The sequence below is a fragment of the Mytilus galloprovincialis genome, chromosome 4 (assembly GCF_965363235.1).
Source record: "Mytilus galloprovincialis chromosome 4, xbMytGall1.hap1.1, whole genome shotgun sequence".
In the NCBI taxonomy this organism is placed as follows: Eukaryota; Metazoa; Mollusca; class Bivalvia; order Mytilida; family Mytilidae; genus Mytilus; species Mytilus galloprovincialis.
The window spans coordinates 74915207-74929464 of record NC_134841.1 but is presented as its reverse complement, the minus strand read 5'-3'; the positions used below and the strand labels follow the sequence as shown (position 1 = coordinate 74929464).

General features: G+C 32.2%; 1 protein-coding gene across 1 annotated transcript; it reads left to right on the top strand.

Annotated features, from left to right (window-relative positions):
- The first annotated feature begins 1607 nt into the window (after positions 1–1607).
- Positions 1608–12942, top strand: LOC143072953 (sulfotransferase 1B1-like). Its single transcript, XM_076248129.1, has 6 exons — positions 1608–1678; positions 3305–3459; positions 6169–6489; positions 8387–8490; positions 10823–10991; positions 12058–12942. The coding sequence occupies exons 1-6, from the start codon at positions 1656–1658 to the stop codon at positions 12177–12179; spliced, it is 894 nt and encodes a 297-aa protein (XP_076104244.1). The 5' UTR covers positions 1608–1655; the 3' UTR covers positions 12180–12942.
- The last annotated feature ends 1316 nt before the right edge of the window (positions 12943–14258 follow it).

The following is a 14258-nucleotide window of genomic DNA, read 5'->3' as shown; positions in this document are numbered from 1 at the left end:
ATGCTCCGATATTGCACTTTTAATGAGAAGTTATTCAAAGAATGACAAAGGCATTAAAATTTAAAATGAGCGTTTATAGTTGAATAATTCATCGGACTATAATGCAAAACCAATTAGTGCGACCTATTACAAGGCAGAGTTCATATTCAAATCTCCTTAACGTATTTCTAACGTAATTATGATTTTTCATTAATCGCCGGATGTTACACATGTTAAACTGTGAAGGGTCATATTTAAATCTCATTATCGTGTTCCAGTCATGAATGATCATGAATATGAATTTCAGTACTCGCTGGACGTAAAAAAAATATTAAATAGTCATTCACTATTATCATCATCCTATTGGAGAAAAAAATCTACTTTTTTATGTAAAATTCAAATTGAGAATATTGGTCTGCCAACTTTTCTGATACGGGTGCAAATGCTTTATTACACCTATAACCAGTATGGCGTCACGTAATCAGTGTCAGTCAATGTTAGAAAGGCTTTATCATACCCAACATCTGTATGACGTCAAGTCACAAAAAAACATCTACCTGAGGTATATTATTAAATGTTCATGATATATAGAAAAAGAAGATGTGGTATGATTGCCAATGAGACAACTGTCCACAAGAGACAAAAATGACACAGAAATTAACAACTATATGGCTTTTTCAATATTACACAACCCTCAACAAATATAATCACGCGAGCAGAGCTCTCGCGGTTGTATTTTGTGTTTTTGGTTGATAAAAGTGATATTGAAATAGCCATATGATAATATTCTTTAACTTATATTTGGTAGTAAATACAGTAGTTTTGAATATTTGATAAATAGCCTGCTGTTTAATCCTCATCGCGTAACTTTGATGCACACCTTTGTCATACCCTTAATCACACCCCTATACATTTTATTCCTTTTTATATAAATTCCTTTTTAATTTATGCAAGCTTCTCAAGAAATATTTTCCCTCAAAATGGGTCCTAAATGAACGGTCTTTTGAGCGTGACGCGATTTATCAAATGACGTCACTGTTTGGCATGTGACTTAAAATCGTCGAGTTTTCATATTTTCTGCCACACGAAATGGAACTAACAAAAAGAACTCAATGAAATACCACACAAAACACACAAACAAAATATATAAATAGGTAACCCAAGTGATTAGAAGCAGTTCTTTTAAAGCTTATGAAACAAGACAAAAGAAGAATTGAAGGTAATCCGAGGTGCTAGGCATCATAAAGCAGTTAATATGTCTTCTCCTGTTGAAATATATGATAAAGCGTATAATATACAGATTTTGCCATGTATTACTTTCTATCTATACATTATATCCACATTATTGCGTGATAAAGGATTAAAGTGTTACTTTTCATGATAAAAGGTATACACTTAACTTTTCTATAAACTTGATGCTTTTGTGCATGCATGACATAAACATAATCATATTTGAAACATATTTACTGCACATATTGTCCTAGTGTTATACTTCAATGCATTTTCGAAGACTAATTTGCTTCTGTACTTTCGACCGTGTCTTTTTAAAAGTAACGGAATATCATTAAACTGAATGATCAGATGTGTTTTCCCTCAAGTTATCAAAATCACATGCTAATCACGTGACACTTTATTGTGTACAAGTTTGTTGCTAGATTTAATCTTGTATCACATATATGATGGCGGAGATTGAGAAAAGGTAAATAAATGCTTTTAATTTTCATAATTTCAAAATTGATAGCAGATGATGTAAAACAAGTAATATAACAAAACTACTTAGCTCTGAGGATTTAAAACGACAAGTCCTTAATCAAATGGCTCATTCAAAAAATCAAACATATCAAACGAATGGATAACAACGGTCACATTCCTGACTCGGTATAGATTGACAAATGTTGTAGATTGAACAAAACAAACGGGCATGATAGGTAAAATATCGAAAATTTGGGTACTGGGATCAACATTCTATTATATGCGCCAAATTCATTTTCTTGTTCACATGTTGTAAAATGTTGTCAATTTTGAACTCTGAATTAAGATAATAGGTATAATACATTTAATTGCTGAGTGTATATATATGTTACAGGCATTTTTTAAATTTAGGCATTTTGTAAAATGCATGAAATCTTTCGGCATTTTCTAAAATGCCTGTAAGATTCAATCAATTTACATAATGAATAATTTTTTTAGGCATTTTACAAAATGCCACGAAACATTGAAAAGTATTTTACAAAATGCCTGAAATTATTATATAGAATGAAAATATTGAAATCTCTAAACACCAGAGCAGTTTAATTTATGATAATTACTGAATTAAAAAAATGTATAAATAATCAAAAAAAACAAGCACATAACTCGACAATTATCTATTATTTCTCGAAATGATTTGGACGACAGAACTGTTACTCGATATTTGTCCTGATTTTCTTCAAAATAAATTGTTTGGCAAAATCTTAATTCAGTGCTTCCACCATATTTGGAGAAACCCGATCATCACACATATAGCTCTTTCGCAGCCTTTACTGATAAAACATTGGGTTGCGCAATAAGCAACCAATCATCAAATCAAAGAACATTATCCGAATTAGATGACTTCGGCTACAGCTTGAAATGGACTGAAGCAGATCTGTCCATGACTAGTGAGTCATCTATAGCAGGAGACGCTTCTCCTGTCAAAGCACTGTCATTTGACTGTTCTTTGTCTTTTTTCAAGAATTTGAAGGGATTGCATGAACTTTAAGCAGAGCGTGACCGGTGAGACGACAGGGTGAGCGTATACTGCTATTCATGCATCATTCGACATGCTATTTCACACTTATTAAGATGGCGCAATAGAATAGGACATATGTAATGTATCTAGTGTATTGAGACACCCGTACATTGTATGTGACTACAAATACAAGTCAGCTAGTAGTTGTGCTCAATTATTACCCATCGTCTATAATATCATTACACCAATATCAAAAGTTTTGGAGCTCGTCAATATCAATTTCCTTCTCAATCGAAAGTATACTCATCAAAGATACCAAAATTGAATTTTTCAACGCCTGAAGCGCATTTCAGCTACAAATTATCATCAGTGACACTCGATTGAAAACATTAAACGAGACCAAATTAAGAGCGCAGTTAAAGAGCATGCATGAATTAAATTTCCGAAAAATTTGATCAAATACACCTAAGGCAGTAGAAAATCCTTATCATTTCGAAAAATTCGAAGGTTTATAACCAGTTAATTTATACATAATCACAAGGAAAATCTGAATTTAATAAATCCTTCGCAAAACTTCTAATATAGAAGACTATATTTTGTTGTCTTTGTTTGAAGGATAGGAAGGCCATTTTTTCCATTCATTGAATACAAAAGTATTACACTACCACCTATGCCACCTATAGTAAAGGATGTACATAATTTTATGGACTCACTTCGGAATTTCAATTCACGTGAAACCGATGTTATTCTCTGTTCGCCAATGAAATCAGGTAAATATTATACATAGAGACTATCATGTTTTTTTTTAATATGAAACTCTCAGCAACCCGAGACATCAAAATAATAGTGTATGGTACAGACCGATCGTCGCCTTCAATGTATGTGGTATACACCGTTATATAAGAAGTAACAATTAGCATGGACATTTTAAAGATATATTGTTAAAATTACTGATATTGAGAATTATTTACAAATATAGTATACATATAAGGAAATCAAAAAGGTTTTTAATGTATTTTGTTATAGTTTTTTGCTTTTGTTTTGTTTCATATAATTTATTTTGTCTTTTTTCTTCTATTGTCTTTCGGTTGTAAAATATGCAATGAATTCAGAGATCCCGTAAATTATTAAAAAATAACAAAAAGTAAAGCTGTAGTCATGTTTTGCCATGAGGCTGATAGAGACTTAGTATATCAATATGAGAAACCTCATAAAAGTCATATGAAACTTCAAATTAAAAAAAATTATAATGCAAATGGTTTTTTTATAACTTAATGGCTAATTCTCATCATAAAACTAATGTTCATGTACTTTTTTCTAAAAAAAAAACATAATCTATCAAAGTTTTTACATTTTTTAATTGTTTGCTTTCAGTTAACAATTCGCCGATATAGTTTCCGTTTGCAGTGAACTCAGTGTTACCTTTCTCATAAAATTCCGATGATCGCAATACGCATGGATCTGTCATTGAAATAAAGTATTATCTTATTGTACATGTTATACACGTGCTAAATATCCATGCTTCTTTGTTAATTGTTTACTAAGGTGACAATTGGTTAACTTTTGCTTCAAAACACGACAATTTTAATTAGCTGCCATATTGTCACATCATAATAGACCACGAGAATATTTTTTTTACGATTATACGATACGAGTCAAAACAATTAAAAAATCGTGCACAGAAGACTAAGTTTGGTCAAGAATTTAATAAACATGATATTTCACCAGTCACTCCTTTAAACACGGCTGGTAATCTACACACAACGAACAATTGGTTCTGCAATGAAAATCATGAAAGGATTTTCCGGTTGTGCTTGAGTAGATAAAGGCAACAGTAGTATACCGCTTTTCAAAATTCATAAATCGATAGAGAAAAAACAAATCCGGGTTACAAACTAAAACTGATGGAAACGTAGTAAATATAAGAGAACTAAGACACAACAGAGACACAACACCGAAATGTAGCACACACAGAAACAAACTATAATGTAACAATGGCCATTTTCCTGACTTGGTACAGGGCATTTTATGAAAAAATGGTGGATTGAACCTGGTTTTGTGGCATGCCAAACCTCCCGCTTTAATGGCAGTGTTAATTATAACATTAAAATGACAACACTACACGACAGGTTTACAATGAATAAACAGATAAATGGGGAAAAATATAGGACAGAGAAACAAACGAATAATAGCCATCAAAAGGTAGAGTATTTTTTACCGCTTCAAAAGGTATGTACTTTTCTTAATCGCAATTTTTTAATTCAACTGATCAAAATATTGAAAATCGGAGAATGATATGCGGAAGTTCCAAGCTAAACTGGCTAATCCATCTAAAAACTTAGACTGTACTGAAAATGCTAACCACACAAATCGGATAAATGAGAACCAAAGGTGCAGTAGATCTGACCAGTCAGCATGAATGTTCCAAGCTAAACTGGCAGCGGACCAAGTTAATGACAGCTTAGACGTTCAACAAGATCCTTGCTCAACCGAAGAAAACTTACCTTCAGACACAGATAACAACAAGGAAAGAAATACAAATGGCCGATCTCATCATTTTTATACCTTCCGCCTCGGGAAAAAGCACCCAACATTACCAAAGACAATTTGACTTTCACCAGGGAATAAAACTACTAACTTTTAATGTGGAGGGAGTGAAAACAAACATCAACTATCTAAAATATTTGGCAAAAGATCCTTCACTAATTATCTACTTACAAAAACACTGGCTTTGGGGTTTCGAAAAGGACTTTTTACAAAATCACTTTCCTCTGCACACCGTATTAATCCGTTCCCATGACGACGATGATCCTATTTTCAACTTTAAATCTCCACGTGGACAGGCTGAGACTGCAATTATGTGGCCGCAGTCAATGAATAAATTTATACAAAAATTTTCAGACGGAAATACTAGAATTTTGGCAATCAAGATAGTGCTCAACAATCAAAATATCTGCTTAATCAACACTTATCTGCCTACAACAAATTAGAAATCCGAGGTTAAATACAGAGAATTTTTAGAGATCATCACTCACATTAAAGAAAAATATTCGGATTTAACAACAGTTCTCTGCTGTGATTTAAATGGGACATTAAAATCCTCTAGGACAAATCCTCATGACAATATTCTACAGACTTTTACAATTAATCAAAATTGGATAAACAAAACTAACTCGTCAAAAGACACTTTTTCCAACATAATGGCAAAGCAACATCTCAGATTGACTTCATCCTAGCCACAAATGAGGACATACTTGATAAAATAACTATCATTGATATGTCAAATTCAAACTTGTCAACACATGCACCAGTTCTGTGCAACCAGCCGTGTTGAAATGACATGAAAATTCTAAACAAAAAATTTGAAAGAGGCGAAGTTTTCTAACTCAATGAACGGATGTTTTCTTTTTCTCTAATGAACATTGAGATAAACAAAAATATAAATGTTATGTGTGTCTTTTTTTTTTAATTTATAAAAGGTACAAACTGGGTACATGAAATAGTGTCCATGCTTTTACATCGGACGACTGAATATAACAGCCATGGTGAACTGAATTATTGTAACTTTGAATGTCAAAGTGACTGGGACCGACTGGAGAAAATGAACAGTCCAAGATTCTTCCACACACATTTGCCAATGGAGTATCTGCCAAGAAAGCACGTGGAAAATGGTTATAAAATTATCTATCTAAACAGAAACCCAAGAGACAGAGCTATTTCCCAATATTTATTTTTACAAGGAAAGACAGGAGTACCTCCAATGACATGGAATGAGTTTTTTGAAAAATTTGTTGTCAATGGTAATGTCTAAATTTATCTATATATCTAACTCATGTGTGCGTTTTTGTTAAATAATTGTATACACTGTTCTAAAAGCATTTTCAAACAAAAAGATACACCATATCAACGGCTTAGGTATTATTCATATAGAAATACTCCTTTTCTGGTTTTGGTTTTCTTTTGCCGTCCCCTCTGCTTTTTCAGATCTTCAACGTTTGTATTAGATTTAGGTCTTTAAATATTTTGGCCTCCAGAATCGGGTATTAATAGAAGTTTGATCCTGCATTTTAGTCCCTGTTATTTTTCGAAAATAAAAGATTGTGAGGAAAAAATAGTTTTTAGATAATAGAAGTATAAGATATAGCCTTCAACGTTGGTTTGTATGAACGTCAAGACTTGTTTTGTATATTTGAGTGGCATTTTCCTCTTTTATACAGTCCGGGTTTTTTTTTCTCATTCATACAGCACATAGGTCCAGAAATTATTGTTATCTTTTCAAACATGTGTTTTTCGCTCGAAATTTTCAATGCAATTTAATGGAAAAATGAGGTGAAATACATTGTTTTTTATTCTATCTCTTGATACATGCATGTCAATGATTTCAGAAAAGGATTGGCTATCGATAAAAAGTCTCATTTTGACTTGTTTTTTGGGGGGGGGAGGGGACACGTGAGACACTCTCATCCCTCTATTTTTTTTATTTATTGTAACAGTTAAATAAAAATTGTTGCAAGAGCTACACACAAAAGAGCATTTTCCACAGTTTAAACAATTGCTAATCAAATCTATGGAATTTGTCGTTTCAAAACATATGCACATATATAACATAACATAACAACTAAGCTTAGATATGTTATAAGTCTGTACTTTGATACACCATAAAAGAGACATTAATTTTCAAAATGAGCATCTGGTGCATTACAAAAAAAAATGTTATAAATTTGATGTGTCCTTGGAGCTTTCCTTGATTCACTTTAATCGGGAACGCTAAAAGCCGAATATTTGAAGGCCAAGATTCCCTGAGGACCGAAAACATTGCCAAAAAGGACCTTAAAATACAATTAGTATCCATAACGTTATCAAATCGGGTGTTGTTGTTTTTTTTTGTTGTTTTTTTTTTTTTTTTTTTTTTTGTCTTTTCACCGATTCATTATTAACTGGACAATGAGTAATTTCTTTGTTCGTAGATTAAAACGAACATAAAGCTCTTACATTCTTTAGGACGCTGTTATCCAATCAGAACGTCGTTTTGATATCAATTTGATATCATATAACAAGAATCAGGACAATCACATAAACATGTGGTACAGTTTCATAGGATTTAAAAAAAGTCATAATCTTCTTAAAATTTCTAAATATTTTGTAACGTGCGTTTTTATAAGGAACATACAATTAAGGAATTAATATCAATGCAGATATTGGGTTTCACACACGTTAAAAGAAAATTGTACATTGTATTCCAATTCTGGTAAAGCTGAAATCAACCTCAGCATAGTTAACATACAGATTGAAATTATGATATCATAAACCCTAATATAGATGACTTCACCTTTAATAATCTCATACCTTCACGATATAAGCAGTACAGAAAGATACGATTGATAATGCAGAATAATGCCTGCAACGAATTGAACAGAATTTCCGAGCCGTATAACAGGAGAAAACTTTGGTGTAGGATATTCATCATAAATAGACAAATGAAAAGTACCAGGCGCAGTGATTAAGATATAAACATATTTTCTGACTTTAACGTTTGATTCAGAATAAGTCAAAAAAGGTTTTAAAACAATTCAGTATCTTGTTAGTACGTATAATTTCAAAAACTAAATATACGAGAAAAGATGAGTGCAAAATACAATTTGTTATTGAATCCTCTCAAAATCTACCTTCATTTGAATGAGTTTTGTTTAATTATAGATACTATATACGGTGGATGGTTTACCTTTACTAAACAATTTGAGAAAGCAAGAGTTGAAAAAAGAGGAACAGTATTACCAGTCACTTTCGAAAAACTAAAGATTGTAAGTCAAAACGAATTTAAAACTTTTCATAACATCCATTTGACGTAGACGTAAAACGTATTTTGAATTGAAATTGCTTTTTGTAAAGACTTCGTTTAGGCATTGGTAAAGACAAAACATTCTACTAGTATTCAAAATTGACGTTAAACAGAAGTTTAATATAAATGTTTGGGGATCAGCCCATGTCAGTTTAGATGTTACTGGGTAACCTTATTTTTTATGCTCGACAGCGGTTTTTTTTTTTTTTTTCTTTTTTTTTTTTTTTTGTTTCAAACGAACAGTTTTTTACCACAAATACAATTAGTTTAAATATTTTGTAGATTCTAAATTATGGCAAGATTATTTTTTTTATATTTGAAAAGAAAAAGTGACCTTGATCCTGTCGTTATTTACGAATAATTTGTTGAATCTTTTTAAATGCAGACGGATGGATTTATACCCTATATTTATCGAATGTAGAGGATGTTACTTAAGTAGAAAATTATACACATTGAAATCATACCTTATCTATATAAACTGTTGTCCTTAGATGACTGAAACAATGATGTTCGTAGTATCACATTTGGAGCTATAATAATGTATTGGCAGTACATATATATCTGTGTTGAAAATAGTACCTGCATTTCCGCATCTATCGGTCATCTTCAACTAAATTAAGTTGACAGTAATTTATAAATGTTTTGATCAAGCTTGGATTTTTCAATATATATATGAAACAGACTACAAATGAGTTAAAAACTCTATTTTTTTAAACGAGGGGGCAAGTGACCGATCCTCAACCGTTGAAAAAGGTTTTCTATCTTTTATCTCTAGAGCTTTTGAGATGATCATTCGTTGCCGCACAGCATGATTTTTGGTACATAATACTTTAAGTTAGTATTTTTTTACTTGAATCAATATTGTCAATGAGGTCAAAGACGTTTAGATTCATAGAGAGCTGTTCGGTGACATTTGATACGAGGGCGTAATTCTCGATTATTGAGTATATACAGCTTAGCGGACTGAGTCGAAAATTGGATTGGACGATTTTATTCTTAAATGTTTATATCGTAAAAGAACCTGAGATTTCAATTGTTTTAGGGAGTAAAGGTGGGGAAAAAAGTAAAAACACAAAAATACTGAACTGCGAGGAAAATTCAAAAAAGAAAGTCCCAAATCAAATGGAAAAATCACAGTTCAAAAACATCAAACGAATAGATAACAACTGTCATATTCCTGACTTGGTACCGGCATTGTCTTATGTAGAAAATGGTGGATTGAACCTGGTTTTATAGCTAGCTAAACTCTCACTTTTATGACAGTCGCATCAAATTTCATTATATTGTCAACGATGCGTGAACTAAAACAACAGACACAAGATATACACCTACTCTTTTTGGTTTATCATCGCGTAAACGTTATTGATGCAGCATATGAAAGAACGCAAACATAATCATAAATAGTTATAGATCAGAATGATAATATTTTAATATTCATACGAAGGAATGTTTTACACTCTTGTCCAAGGTTATGGGCAGGGATACCACCTTCATACATGTTTAACCATGCCACGTTTTATGTGTGCCTGACTCATGTCAGGAGCATGTAGTTCAGTGGTTGATATTGTTCGTGTCTGTTGTATTTGTTTTCGTAAATTGGTTTTATTTTTTCAAATTATACCGTAAGTTTTCTCAATTGAATAGTTTTATATTTTTCATGTTGAGGCCTTTAACAGCTAATTCTATGTGGTTATAAGCAATGAAATATGTTCAAAATTAATACAATATAGTCAACTTCAAAGTGTCTTAGACGAGAAGATAATGTTAAACAATGTACATAAAACTGAGACGTTACTAGTTTGATAAAAAGAGGTTTTGTAGAATAACTAATAATTATAATAATTTTATCATTGTATGCGTAACAAACAATGTATCTATCCAATGTAAATGTTTCAAAATTTCTTTTGCAGCTCTTGTGGAAATGGCATCGTTTCTTCATGTATACAAATCATTTCTTGTACTATTACTCAAACATTATTATGGCCTCAAAAGATTTGTGTTTTTAAATGTGGCACTGTGTGATTGAACATGAGACAACTATCAAATGGCGTGGTTTTAGGTAATGACAGGCGAACGTATGACATTCAATATTGCTCAAAATCAATACCGTAAGCATTAAAGGGTCCTTGAAAAGAAAATAACCTACTAAGATAATGTCCATTAAACCCAGAGTGTTACTTATTACGTACAAAATAGCTTTGATAGAATAACCTTTATAATTGTGATAATGTTATCATTGTATGCATAGCAAGCAATGTATCCATCACATGTATATGTTTCATGTTTTCTTTTAGGAAACTATTCAAACCCTTCGGGAAATTGCATCATTTCTTGGAATTTCAGTTGACGACAGTTTTATCAAAGAAATCGCAGATAAATGTGCTTTTGAAAATTTGAAAAAGAATAAGATTGACACCACAGTATCTATACACCCTGAGGGCCGATCAACACTATGGCGAAAAGGTAAAAACATTGGTCTTCAAGTTTGGCTAAGTATGTTTCTTAGAAGGATTCGAATGTTGTCTGTTCTACTGTGCCGTATTTTGGTGATGTCGATTTCAGCTTTCCTATCTTATTAAAATATAGTGGTATCTACTTAAAACTTTTCACTGTAAAGTTTCATATTTACCCTTTAATCGAAAAGCTGAGGGCTAAGTTTGAAAAGAAACTATACACAAAAAGTAACTTTTAAGCAACAAATGATAAATTTGATTAATATACGTAATATTATCTTAATGGATGTGTGTTGATGACAGAGCTTAAGTACATGCAGTTGCGTAAACTAATACAAACCGTGATCATTTTAAGCTTGAAATGAGGTTATGATATTACAATGTTTTTATCAAATCCAATACAAAAATCTTCCTTAAATACTATTGAAGTTGTGTATTGAATACCCATACCAGAGACACGTAACATATATTTATATAGATTTAAGAAGATGTGGTATGAGTGTCAATGAAACAACTTTCCACCCAAGTCATAATTTGTAAACGCGAACCATTATAGGTCAAAGCACGGTCTTCAAGACAAAGCCTTAGCTCTTTAACACGAAGCCTTGGCTCACCCCGAACAATAGGCTATGAAGGGCCCAAAAAATGACTAGTGCAAAATCATTTCAATGGGGAAACCAACAGTCTTATCTGTATAAAAAACGAGATACGAGAAATATGTTTGAACCCCATTAACAAACGACAACCACTTAATATCAGGTTTCTGCCGTAGGAAAGACGCAAACAAATGCAGCGATTTTAATAGGTACCAACCTTCGCCTTTACCTGAAACAATAGTGTAACATCACAACATAGAAATATGTATGCAATTCAGGTGAATCGATGTGATTGCTAAAAAGGGTACTATTTATTAGAGACCAATGACCATGACTGTAAGCAATGGGTAACAGTAAAGACTTCAAAACCCATACCGTATAATAAGCTATATATAAAAACTTTCCATTGTATAACAGACAGTTATCATTTATAATAGTTAAAAATATATTGATAAATTGAACTTTTTCGTTTCATTTTAGGAATAATTGGAGACTGGGAAAACTGGTTTACAGTGGAACAAAATGAACTGTTCGAAAAACTGTATCACCGGGAAATGGAGGGATATGCAGTTGACTTCATATACTATTCACCAAAACATTAAATGCCGTTTGAATGATGTAAAGATTCAGTTTCTTATTTTGGGGATAATATGTCTCTTTCTTTTTATTTGCTTGTCTGCCATTTCAATGCTTAAAAATTATGAAATCAATTAAATTTTCATTTGAAGATATTTGAAGAATGGCAAATGCTTAAAAAATAAAAATGGTATGTAGTGGCGACATAAGAATGTTAAACTCTGGTGCAGAATGAGCGTTTATATTTGATTAAACAGAAACATATAACTTGTTTGGGGGAAGAATGCGTGGGATGTATTTTTTTTTTGTGATCAAATGAAGTAAAACATATATAGAAAAAACAACTATTAAAAACAAACATGATGAAACATTCATGTTCAGATGGCACTCTTATTGTATACTACATATATTTCATGGTTATGGTTTGATTTAAATCACACTAAAATTTATAAAGGAATATAACTTGATGATGCGCGTTTTATTCAATATTATTCTTAAAACTATTCAGTTTCCGCGCATCATAACACTTGATAAAGGTTGTTGTCTTACCCGTCAAACGTATACTCTTGAACCATAAAATCTACGATTCAAATCCAAATTGCATTCTTATGTCTCATTTAACTTGTTTCATTTATACACAGTATATGTAGACTTTTTCTTTATACTATAGAAATAGTTGTGCTAAAATAGCTGTGCTACTTTTTTTTCTACGTCGGGTATTATTTGTAAAACTTTTTATTATATGTAACTCGATCACGTAACGGCAATTAAAAAAAGTTATAAAATGAATCTGACAATCATTGCTATTTGGTGGGAAAAGTTTCTGTTTTCCCGATGATTTTGTCGTGTTTAGAAACAAGTATTTTTTTCTTACAATCTGCACGAATTGTCAGCATGCTATTACTTCTTTTATTGACTATGACTAGATCTAGAAGAAGAGGGACGAAAGATACCAAAGGGACAGTCAAACTCATAAATCTAAAACAAACTGACAACTCCATGGCTAAAAATGAAAAAGACAAACAGAAAAACAATAGTACACACGACACAACATAGAAAACTAAAGAATAAACAACACGAACCCCACCAAAAACTAGGGGTGATCTCAGGTGCTCCGGAAGGGTAAGCAGATCCTGCTCCACATGTGGCACCCGTCGTGTTGCTTATGTGATTACAAATCCGGTAAATAGTCTAATTCGGTAGGTCATATTCATGAAAGGGAAGGGGATTGTAGTTACGACGTAAGGAACATATCCGATATCATTTGTGAAACGGTTATTCCATAAAGTAGCTTATACATCTAAATCTTAAAATTACCTTTACAAAATTTATCTATTTTAAACCAATTATATGTCAATTTGATATGAATAAGAGTGACCAAAGATACAAGGAGGGATAGTCAACCCATATATCGAAACTAAACTGATAACACCATGGCTAAAAAAAAAGACAAACAGACAAATAATAGTATAGAAGACACAACATAGAAAACTAAAGACTAAGCAACACGAACCCCACTAAAACTAGGGTTGATCTCAGGTGCTCATGAAGGGTAAGCAGATTCTGCTTCACATGTGGCCCAAGTCGTGTTGATTATGTTATTACAAATCAGGTAGGTCGCATTCGTGAAAAGGGAAGGGTATTGTGGTTACGACATAAGGAACATATCCGATATCATCTGTGAAAAGGTTATTCCATAACGACCAACCAACTTGTGATGGCGTCCGTAAAATTTACGAAGGGATGATTTCAACTTCACCATTTGGACCTCTTGGTTTAATGGCTACTTGTGAGCAGCAATCCTCTATTAAGGAAATCATGACAGGAAAAACAAGGCCGGGAATATCGTATCGATTTGGAGATATATACTCCTTATGTAGACGCTGCTGGAATGTTGCTACATAGAAATGGAAAGTTCATAATTGAGAAACTGAAATCATCTCTTTTGTCGTAAAGTTTAGTTTTCAACCGATCTTCATTGTCAATTTCTAGATGTAAGTCAAGATATGAAGCACACTCAATTGTATCTGTAGTATCCTTTATCTCTAATTCGATGGGATAGATTAGTTCAACATACATGTAGTCACCAAATTTTGTATTATTTA

Bases quoted from the DNA above. Each gene is read 5' to 3' on its own strand.
- LOC143072953 (XM_076248129.1), top strand. From the start codon at position 1,656: ATGATGGCGGAGATTGAGAAAAG. The intron at 6,490-8,386 runs GTAATGTCTAAA...GTTTAATTATAG, and splicing joins TGAAAAATTTGTTGTCAATG to ATACTATATACGGTGGATGG. The intron at 8,491-10,822 runs GTAAGTCAAAAC...GTTTTCTTTTAG, and splicing joins CTTTCGAAAAACTAAAGATT to GAAACTATTCAAACCCTTCG.